This window comes from Urtica dioica, chromosome 2 (genome assembly GCF_054948205.1).
Source record: "Urtica dioica subsp. dioica isolate 48M chromosome 2, U.dioica_male_clone48M_v1_H2, whole genome shotgun sequence".
Lineage (NCBI taxonomy): Eukaryota > Viridiplantae > Streptophyta > Magnoliopsida > Rosales > Urticaceae > Urtica > Urtica dioica.
Window position 1 is genome coordinate 38,129,146 of NC_142757.1, and position 11,981 is coordinate 38,141,126.

Here is an 11,981-nt window from a genome sequence, read left to right on the forward strand (position 1 = left end):
TAACTCTTCTTATTTTTTTTTCATTTAAATATTATGCCTTAATTTCTCACAAATTAACGATAAATTCTAGTAATTTCTATATAATTCAATAATATGTTAAGCAAACATAAAATTAAACCCTTAAATCAATTACGAAAACGACACACACACACCCACACCCACTTATATATTAGTGGATTATTTCAATAAAACGGTCATTTCAATATTGTGGGATTGTGTTATTATTATTAGTATTTTTAATTTCGTGGGCAATGCCTTAGGATGCCATTTATTTTTACATTGGTGCAGAGGTGAGTTATTTCACACCTACGATGCGTGCGTTGACGTTGGAGGGCGATCACCACCACACAGGTCGTGAGTTTTGTGGTCATAGAATAAATAACTTTTATTATAGTAATTATGAATATTTATTTAAAAATTAACAAATTCTTTCAATAATATTTATAAATTTTGATTTGACTTATTCATTAGAGCTTTTCTTACTCATTAGCACATTTATTACAAAATTTCATTGCTTTATTATTATCATTATTATTAATATTATTATTTATTGTTAGAGTTATTATGATTATAATTGTAGAGAAAAAATTAATACTATATGGATTCATTTTATCTGTGTTTGTGTTGTGTTCGGTGTGTATGTATTATGGTAATTAGTTAATATATCATTTTTTAAATTTATAATGATTAGCTTGGTGTATTTGGTTTGTATGTACTTTGGTAATAGGTATTATATTATTTATATCAAGTGGTTTGAAGTGTTATATTTAAAAACGTAGTGTTGGTGTTAATTGACAGTATTCTCTATATCATTGCTAACAGGTGAATTGTTGATTATTTGATTATATGGTTTTTGTTAAAAAATAAAAAACGTTGATATTATAGCATTGTTAACCGACATAAGCACTTTAATATAATAAAAGTTAATGCCAATGTGGCATCTAAAGCGTTGATATTATAGCAACCGACATAAACACTTCAGTATAATAAAAGTTAGGCGTGGCACACACAGATAGGAGAAATGTTTCTACTGTGATATTGTACAAAGCTTTAGTATATATAGAATGTTAATGAGCTATCTATCTATAACTAAACCATTAGATCGATAAACTCAATCAAAAGTTCAGATATATAATTTTCTGAATGGATGACATTCTAACGTTTTTATGGTGGGTGTTATGTTATTTTAGATCTAAATATATGATAATGAAAACGGGTAATAGTGTATTTGGTCTTTGTTGACATTTAAATATAGTTGAATTCAACATAAGACATCTGTTTCAGCAAGCTACATATTGTAGATAAGACTTCTTATATGTGTTCACAGATCTATTGATTAAGATGTCTAAAAACGTCACGTAATAAACCAGGAAAAGACGTCTCCATAAGACTTTATTCAAGCAACCTCCATCGTTGTCAATTACCAAGGAAAGTTGTAACATCTTAATGTTATCGTTGATGTTGCAGATAATATTTCAAACAGACAATATAGTATAATTATGAAAAAATAACACATTTATACCATGTGTTTTAGTGAAATGTCGAGTTTAACCCTCAGTTTTCAAAAATGTCGAGTTCATACCCTCTGCTTAACTAAAATGACGAAATTATACCCTGAAATGAATAACAGCGTCACAAATCTCCCTTTCATTGATATTAACTCTTATATAAGAAAAACCGAATCAAATCAAAATCAGTACCCTAATTTCCAAATTCTCAATTTTGAAATAAAAATAGCCTTAAATTGAAATTAAATAATAAAACTCATACCGCCTAAAAAATGACTTCATTCCGTATTCGAATTGTAACTCTAAATCTTGGATTCTCTGTTCGAATATGCGATTTTGATGACTATCAACTATCGATGTTTACCCATTTGCCTCTTTCTGTGTTCTTCACGATTAAGAGACTGTCGTTTATTTTTTAGTTTTTAAATAAATTACATATATGGCACGAATGAATAAAGATAATTGGTGTTTATATTATAAATATTATAGTCAACGTCAAGGTTTAAAATATCGATACCGATATCCATACCGAAGTTCTGATTTTACGGATATATCGAATATCGACGGATATATCAACGGATATTTTATAACAATTTCAATATCGATTACCGAGTATATCGGTAATATATCGATGATATATCGATTACCGACGGATATATCGACAAAAATCTTATAACAAAATATAATTTAAAAAAATCTAAAATATATATATTCAAATTTAAAGATAAAATAGTTCTTAAATGCTACATATTAACATATATATATATATATATATATATATATTCAAAAGCTTGATTTTTATTTTATTTTACAAATATATATAGTTAAATTGTAATAAATATATACATATATAAATAAGTATTTTCCATATATATGATTATATATACACTTACATGTATTATAAAATATTTACACGAATCTATTAAAAATAAAAACTGTACATTGTCATATACAGTATTTATAATCTTGAAGGTAATGTAATAAAAAGGCATGCCAAATAAGTCAAATAAAGTGGGTATATTCATTAAAAAGAAATAAAAAGTTGATGTGCGAACATAGACAGACAAGTTTACAAGTTACAACCAAGGATTTAAAAACCGGGGGAACCGGACGGGAACCGGTCCGGTTCCCCCTTTTTGGAGCTCCCCGGCACCGGAACCACCAAAACCGGAACTTTCCGGTGGTTCCGGGAAAACCGTCGCGACCCAGACCATTTTTGCCAGCTTTCCGACCGGATCCCGCCGTCCCGCCCATTTCCCGACGCGACGAAGGCCAAATCTTCCCAGATCCCGCCGGTAACCCGTTTCCCGGTCCACTTCCCGGCCAAATTTTATTTTTTGATGATTTTGAGTTTAAAACTTGAAATTTCTTGATAATTTTTGAAGATTAAGTATAAATTGATTGTTGTGAACTTAAATGTAGTGTTGATTTAAGGTTTGTGTTCATGATTCTAATTTTTTGTAATTAATCCGAATTATTTGGTAATTTTTTGATTATTTAGTGATGATTAAGGTTATGATGAAGTGGTTTATTGATTTATGAAGATATTTTGTGACTTGTTTTTAATTTTAGAAATTTTGTGTTGATGTTTGTAATTTTTTTGGATTTAATCCGAATTATTTGATAATTTTGTGATTAGTTAGTGATGATTAAGGTTATGATGAACTTGTTTATTGATTTATGAATAAATTTGTGACTTGTTTTTAATTTTAGAAATTTTGTGTTGATGTTTGTAATTTTTTTGGATTTAATCCGAATTATTTGATAATTTTGTGATTAGTTAGTGATGATTAAGGTTATGATGAACTTGTTTATTGATTTATGAAGAAATTTTGTGACTTGTTTTATCCTACGTACTTTGTATGTTTTTTTTGTATATTTCTTTTCTGAATTCCCCTCGGTAAATACCGGTATTTGACGGTATTCCTCTACGGTAACGGTAAGTTCAACGGTACCGGTTTCCTTTTTTTTTCTCGCTTCCCCCGGTATTCCTTTACGGTACGGGCGGTTACCAGTAAATTCGAAGGCTCGGAACGGTAACGGCAACGGTATTTCGATCCTTGGTTACAACAAGTGATAACATAGGCAATTGCTTATTTTCAAATGTCCCACATCGATTTATAATAAGAAAATGTGTTAGTTAAAACCCCTATAAATCATGAAAAAGATCTCCGGCCTCAACAAATAAAAACGCCTTGTGAATTGGGCTTTATTGTGATTTGGGCCCGCTCAAAACTGGGATTATTTAAAGTTATAAATTTTTTTTATTCCTGATTTCGGACGATATTTTCCCGAAATTGGACGATATTTTGCGTTTTATAACGTTTAAAATATCGCGATATTTTGACATTTTTGTCGATATATCCCGATTTTTAAGCGATATTTTATAAAACGAAACGATATATTGAAGTTTTTTTACCGAGGGAGATATCGACGATATTTTAAACCTTGGTCAACGTCAATGAAAAGTCAATAAAAAGAATATTTGTGACACTGTTGTCTATTTCAGGGTATAATTTCGTCATTTTAGTTAAACATAGGGTATAATTTCGTCATTTTAGTTAAACAGAGGGTATGAACTTGATATTTTTGAAAACCGAGGGTTAAACTCGACATTTCACTAAAACACAGGGTATAAATGTGTTATTTTCTCTATAATTATTCGGCAAAGCCATATGAATTTATGCAAAAGCCTTTGTCAACAACTTTAAAATGGAGAAATTAAAAGGAGTATTATAAGAAGAAAAATAAATCCGAGTTCCAGTAGAACTCTTCACTTTTTCTATTGTTCTCTTTCTGATGAAAAAAATTCCTTCGCTCCATGTTTGCTTAGCGAGTATAAATGGTAATGGAATTGGAATGACAATGGTAATATGAATAGAATGGAATAGAAAAAGTCTTCTACTGTTTGCTTGAATTTTTTTGACGATATTTACATAGAATGGAATAAGATATAATATGACTAAAATAACCTCGTCTTCTTATTCCCCATTTTCGCTGTCTGATAAAATTTTTCACATGAAAAAAAAAAATCAATTTTTCTTAACCTTTTCACATCATCGATAAAAATAATTTTAGAACTTGTTCTTTGAATCTATGAATAAGAATACGACGATTTAAAAAAAATGAAATAAAAAAGTGGCCAATTTTATGGGTTTCGACGGATCCGATCACCATCGTCGGCTTCAGTGAACGTAGAAGGCGAACCACTTGCAGATCGGGTATCTCCGACAACAAACAAGGAAGCGACCAACACTTCATTCTCAGAAAGCTAGCACGGTGACGTTTTGGGGAAATTTGTGTTTTATGGGTAAAGATATTTTAAGGGTAGTTTTGGAAAAAATGTTAATTAAACTATGGAATGGTCCATTCCTCGGGTCTGTGATGTAATGTTGATTCCACTAAAATGGGATAATAGTTATTCCATAGAATGATTATTCCTTTATAAATAATTAAACCAAACAAAGTAATGGTATGTTTATGAATCGATTCCATTCCATTCCATTCTAGAACCAAACATAGGTTCGCAACTTTAGGGATTATCAAAAAGTATACTAATACATTTTTCCATTTTTCAATAAAAATAGTTACTAAATTCAATTTTTTTCATGACATTTATTGTGGTATATATAATTAAGTAATGAAAACAAATAATTAACAAACTAGTTATATTTACATTTTCACATTGCTATATAGTCAACTTTTAATAAATATTTGGTAAATAAGCACAAATGATTACGTGACAACATGTGAATGATTTACAATTCTCAAAGTTTCCTTTCTTATTTGCTAAATAAACTACAATAAATATTATCTTATGACTATTTACCAAATATTAACTAAAAATTGACTAAATGATAAATCATATATGTAAATATGATTATATATCTATTGGACCCTAAATGTTAAAGCTCTCGCTCTTCATCGAATACATCCTCTTATTACACCTTTATATTTAATATGCGATCATATATTTTACTTCTTTTCAAATGTTTTTATCAAGCATTCGTATTACTGAGGCCAGACATAGACATCGATGTTTTCACCATTTTACATATAAATAATTAATTTGATCGAATCTAAAGAGGCAATTTTACCCAAACGAACTGTAACAAATAACAAAAAGCCAAAAAATACTGCGATCAACCAATAATCCTAATTTGTACAATGTTTTTTTTTCTTTTTCAGAATCAAATACATTGAAAAGAATGAAGCTTTTCATTTTTACGTTTTTAAACAAAGTCCTGACAGCTGATAAGAAAGACAAGGGAATAAGAAGAGCAATTATCTTTTTATATCAAAACATTAAAAGATAAGAAAAGAGAAAACTAGTTTTACATTCCACTGAAACCAAGAGAGAGATTTGAACATGATGATATATATCCCATTTCCCCACCCAAACACACCACTTTCCTTTTTATCTAAGAAGAGCAGCAACCAGATTTCTGGTTCACCGGCTGTCCTCGGATTTGCACCGTCGGAGGCCGAGCGTTGTTCATCGGTTGGCTCGCCATCCTGCAAATACGAAAACATCAATCAAACCGACCGACTATCACACTTGCTCGGGGACAAAAATAATCATAGGTAAAACAATTCAATTTTCCCTGGTTGACTACATTACCTGTTTTTAATTTCAGCAGCCATGGCCATGAAAGCTTGCTCGACGTTTGTGGCATTCTTGGCACTGGTTTCCATGAAGGGGATTCCGATTTCATCAGCAAATGCCTGTAGCGCAAAGAGATCAACATTTACCACGAAATAATAATTGATCATAACTACTAAAAATTTATTCATATTTTTACCTTTGCTGTTTCGTATGAAACTACTTTGTTTGCGGTGAGATCACACTTGTTTCCAACGAGTAGCTTGTTCACGTTCTCACTCGCGTAACGGTCAATTTCGCTCAACCATTGCTTGACGTTGTTGAAACTCTCTTGGTCCGTAACATCGTACACAACCTGAGTGAAAAATCCAATAAATGAGTTAGCATCGTTCAAGAGCAGAGAACAAGAATAGTAAAAAAGAAAAACGAAGCCGCAGAAATGAATATTTACAATGATGCCATGAGCTCCACGGTAGTAACTGCTTGTAATAGTCCTGAAACGCTCTTGACCAGCAGTGTCCCACTGCACATCCAAACAATATATTACAAAAAAAAAAAAAGAATCATCCAGGCAAGTACAAAACTGTTGATGATTTAAAAACTAAAAAAAAAAAAAAATGTCATAGTACTTACGATCTGAAGTTTGATGGTTTTTCCATCTTGCTCCACAGTGCGGATTTTCTGAAAAAAGGACAAAAAACGTCGCTTTGAATCTCCAAACGTAAACAAAAATCCCATTAAACTATTCCAAAAGTAAGAGAATTAACAACTTACGAAGTCAACTCCGATTGTGCTAATGTAGCTGTCCAGGTACGAATCATCCTATGCGCATCAAAAAACATTAAAGATAATCAGGACGGACATTGATAAACATTCATGCAAAATATTTAGCTGCTTTCTTGCACCAATAGTGGGAAGTTCAACTCAACACCCAAACTTTACTGTCACAATTATGGTGCACAAAGGTGCAATTTAGTGTTTGTGGCAAAATGACGAACTCCCAAAGTGTATTTAATCCATTGAAAAAGGCATCCAAATCTCTAGATTTTTTATTGATATTCCCTCCAGAGCAGGTTCAAAGGTAACTTACAGCAAACCTCAGAAGCAAGCAAGATTTTCCGACGCCAGAGTCACCGATGAGCAAAAGCTTGAACAGATAGTCACTGAATGTATAAACAATATACCCTGTTAAGCATATCTCTAAATTCTCCGATACAATAAAGAACATACTTTGTTCTAATAGCAAAATCTCTCAATACAACACAATCATACATCACAATCAACACAGTCGTCACGACGATTTTGCATCAAGAGCATGTGATAAATAGGCAAAATCCATATATCACAAAACTCCAAAAAGCGAACTTCTTGGCGTATGTTAATGTCATACGACCGTCGATTATTTTATAGCACGTCGACGAATACATCACAAAGCCTATCCAATTTCCCTTTCGCATCGAAGCATTAACTACCCTAATTTGGACTCGCCTCTCAGTCAACGGATCTAATTCGGAGACGCGCAGATCTTAATCAATGTCCCAAATTCCAATCATTAAATTGAGTAAAAATGTTCGATAGCAAGAGCACCCATAAAACGAAGAATATCCTACCGAAAATTAATAAATAAATAAAAAATAAGAAAACCCGTGAACAAACTTCGGAAACGCTCCAGAATTAATACACGCAAAGCATCAGATCCATGGAAAAACCCGATCAAAGAACAGGTAAAATCATCAAGACCCCGACATAGATCACAAATTTGAGATTAAAAAAAAAAGAAAAAAAAAAGACGGAAAAGCGAAAACATAAAAATTAAAAATTAAAAAAAGCACAAAAAAAGAAGCTTACTATTCGGGATTCATGGCTGCGTGAAGAGGAAATCAGAAAAATCAGTCGCCGCGAAACCCAGACGAGAATCTGAAACTCAGGTGAGAATCGGAAGCACAAATTGGATCGAGAGATTGAAAGAGAGAGAAACTGAAGAAGAATAAGAAGAAGGAGAGAATTAAAACGTGAAGTTGAGAAATTGGGTGGTGACTCTATTTAAAGCCCTCCCTCAAAAACGACGGCAATTTTCATTATTTAATTTTATTCATCAGGGGTGCCTTGCTAATGGGGTCGAAACTTTGCCACGTGTCTCATTACGTCGAATTTACGAAATTGACCAAATTCGTCTTTCTCTCCCCCTTCCTCTCTTTTGTTACTCCACGTTTTTATTCGACATTTTGCTTGGTAATTTTTATTTTTTGTCTTCTTTTTGTTTTCCATTTTTATTTTCCTTAATTCAAAATATATGTCGGACAAGAGACATAAAGGAGGTGAATTTCGAGGATCATATCTTATCGGTACTGATGATGTGTGTTATTGTACAGTTATGCCCATCAGATTTTTTATGGTATCGTTTTAGGTCGTAAAGAATGTGCGTCAAAAAATTATGTTGGTCTTAAAAAGGTATATTATCCGGTAGATATAAAAGATAAATGGGAAGGTTATTTTATTAACTGCGGATTGTTCATAACTTTTACTAGGATTTGAAGGTTTAATTATTATGTAGGACCTGCTGAACAATAGTTACGAATTATCTAATATTTACTTGTGTATAATATGTTCCAACAAAAATAAAGTATGTGATAATATGATGCCATGCGGTTTCAACCATATAACTTCAAATTCTACTTTCAATTATATAGGAATATATCATTTATTTATCAATTTTTTATTGTAAAAAGTAGCTAATTCAAATTAAGTGTTTAGCAAAATAGCAAAGAGTTCATAAGTTTGTGCATCGTTGTCCGCTCTACGTCATTGATGCCCACCTCCTCACTTTGATCTGCCCCTTGTCGCTGGATGTGAGCCACTTGTCTCTTGATTTGTTCCTTTACGCATGTGATAAAAAAACGATGAGATAATAATATAATCAATAATAAGTAATTAACATAATTAAATTAATGCAAACATTAATTACAACTTACATAGAAGGATTTCACAGCCGACGTCGTCCACTCTCCAGTTACGGTTTGGCGAAGATGTTGCCACGCCTCAAGTGCGAATCCCAATGTCTCATCTGACCTCATCTGCAACTATTAATCAAAATTTACGCAGCATGTTAATATACCAAGAAAGATATTGATCCTTGTCGGTTGAACGTCTCCTTCTTCTTTTGATTTCCCTTGTTGCGAGCAAACATTTTCTACAAAACGTAAAGCAAGTTAATTCGAGCTCATAGAAGCTAACAAATTATTTTAAAAAATGCTACCTTAAAGTCTTCTTATTCAACCTAGCTATCATTTTTTTCCCAATCAATCTGATTGATGCCCTTTGGCGTTTCCTGTATTGGGATAACTCATTGCCCTTATATTTTATTTTGAACGCCCTTGCTAGTTTCGATTTGCATTACCACCGACCTCATGCTGTATGTTAAACTCATGTCCCAAAATAGGTAGAACCCATCTTAAGCTAGTCCAAGCCGAGCGTTTCGGGGCTCTGCAACAAAATCTCGGTATCTCTCGTCTAGATTCTTCCACACCGTCCCATCAGCAAATGCTGCAGAACGTCTTCTTCCCTGAAATGCTCTTTATCCTGGAATTACATTTCAAGCGACGTGTGTCAACATGCATACAACTGCTTCAATCGATCTTTCAAGGAAAAATATTGCTATACCTTTTGCGGTTTTTCAATCTACTCATGTTTGCAAATTTGGCAGACGTCAGCTTTCTCGAGATTTTTTCGAAACAAGACACAGTCTTAATGCAAATGTCGATCATCTCATACCCTATGCCAAAGCTCTTTTTTAACCTCGCATTTGCCTCGTAGTGCTTTTTTGGAATTCGAATCTGAATTAAATGAGACTTTATCAACAGCTACAAAAGTTTAGTGAACGACTTGTTCGTCCAATGGTCCGTTCATTTGATGTGCATCAATGAAACTAAGAACGAAAAAGACGAAAACTCTTTGCATCCTGGGTACAATTTTGCTTCTAACTCTGCGAATGGGTCTTCCACTTGCTCTTCTGCATGAACTTCGCTCCGGTTGGTGTTAGGATTATTGCCCACTGAAGATAACAAATAAACATGAATGATTACTGAATTGGATAAGAAGTTTACTTTATTAGCATCATATGATTAGTGGATTATTTTTTGAATCAGAATCAATAACAAATATCGTCTATAGCATACGCATTAAACTGAATCACATATTGGGCATCTGAGTTCGGGCGGTGAGCTAAAACATGGTCAATGATTGATACATGCTGGATGGCTGTATCTAAAATCATATATGTGGAACACAAGTGAAGGTTGATCACTTTGTGGACGCATTCTGCACTTGTGGTAAGTGTGCGGCCTGGACAGACTTTGGTTGTCGATGTGTCGTTTAAGTACTGTTACAACACACTAACCAGGGTCGCTATAATGGTCACAGTGAGACTTGATCTAAATCCTGAAGTGATCATGGACTTCTACGTCATATCTCCGGGTTCTTTGACTTATTCGTTAAAGGCTACTGAGACGCTAGGGTACTTATGTCTTGGGAATCTGGAATGTGATCTGAGAAGAAAGTGGTTGACATATATGGAATCCAGCCTTCATGAAAAAGGTCAATGTTCATTCGCCTAATGATTGATTCCAAAACCCATAGATTGCTAGCACTTTCGTAGTAAGTAACATAAGGAAGAATCTTTCGTTGGGGAAGCAACGGTCTTAGGGTATATATGTAACGAGAAATGTATAACGGAATAATTGTCCTTACTCGATACGGGTTGAACCTGGAGGATCTTGATCACGAACTGACTAGATCAGTGGACACTCCTCACAATGAGTAAATATAATTATATTAATAAGGAGCGTGCAATCTTGGATTATTTTATGGAGTACTGAACAAGATTGAACGAATCAATTGAAAAGGGGGAAAGGACTATTTCGTCTTTTAATCGAATTTGTAAGAGCTTCTGTTACTAGGTCCAAAGTCCATAATTCGGCTCTGACTAAGGCGGACAAGAACTCTCTAGTAATAATAAAGATAAAGATTATTTATTAGGAAAAATGACATATTTGCCCCCTATATTATGGCAGATTTTTCAAGTTAGTCCCCGAATTCTGAAAACAATCTTATTCATATTTGAACTTTGTTTTTGGACCCATTTAGTCCTTCCGTCAATATTTTCATAACTCTGTCAGTCAAATAGGCATATGTTAATCACGTGACAATGAAATAAGGGGCAATATAGTAATGAGCAAATGAACATGTTTCGGTAAATCCACAAACCCAGAAAAGGAATATAATCAAATTCAAACTCAGCAATGTTATCAGATTCTTCACAGCAATGTTATCCTCAAGCTTAAAATCAAACTCAGATCATATACAGTCCAATTGTATATGATCTCCAATTCAACGATAAACTCTGTAATTCATAAACTAAATTTCCCTAAAAAAAAAATTTAAGAAACTGGAGGCGATCCGAGGACGCCTCTGTTCAGCCTCGGATCGAAAACATCGAAGTTTGCTTTCCTCAGCCCATCCAGCGCCGCCTGCGCCGCCACCGCCGGCAACAAAACCGGGCGAGCCTCCGCCGGAACCGTCGGAGCCAAATCTCTTGCCCTCCTCAGGTGATCTCCGGCCACCGAGGCCATCTCGAACACAGCGTCGGAGACACTTTCCCGACGATCGTTCAGACTCGGACCTAACCCTAACCCTAGGCCGTGCTTCTCGGCGACCTCGAGAGGGGGATAGAATCGCTCTCGGCCCCGGCTCGCGTGGTAAGGAATAGATCGGAGGAGAAGGAGGAGCGAGCTCGCTTTTCCGATGTACGACGCGGCGTGGTAAGGATCTGCTCCCTCGTGAAGACCCGGCACGAGCGACGGGGAAGAACCCCC

General features: G+C 34.1%; 1 protein-coding gene across 1 annotated transcript; it reads right to left on the reverse strand.

The window, feature by feature from the left end:
• Window positions 1-5,624: 5,624 nt before the first annotated feature.
• RAB1C (RAB GTPase homolog 1C) lies at window positions 5,625-8,178 on the reverse strand. The gene is made up of 8 exons (XM_089604486.1): window positions 7,960-8,178; window positions 7,202-7,274; window positions 6,886-6,933; window positions 6,745-6,792; window positions 6,563-6,634; window positions 6,311-6,466; window positions 6,130-6,233; window positions 5,625-6,023 (listed from the first exon to the last, which is right to left on the reverse strand). Exons 1-8 carry the CDS (start codon window positions 7,971-7,973, stop codon window positions 5,930-5,932), a joined length of 609 nt encoding a protein of 202 aa, XP_089460612.1. The 5' UTR covers window positions 7,974-8,178; the 3' UTR covers window positions 5,625-5,929.
• Window positions 8,179-11,981: the final 3,803 nt, after the last annotated feature.

Excerpts from the sequence above, each read along its gene's own strand:
- RAB1C (XM_089604486.1), bottom strand. Across the intron at positions 6,635-6,744 it reads AAACCATCAAACTTCAGATC|TGGGACACTGCTGGTCAAGA; the intron begins GTAAGTACTATG and ends TTGGATGTGCAG. Across the intron at positions 6,024-6,129 it reads GCTGCTGAAATTAAAAACAG|GATGGCGAGCCAACCGATGA; the intron begins GTAATGTAGTCA and ends TCGTATTTGCAG.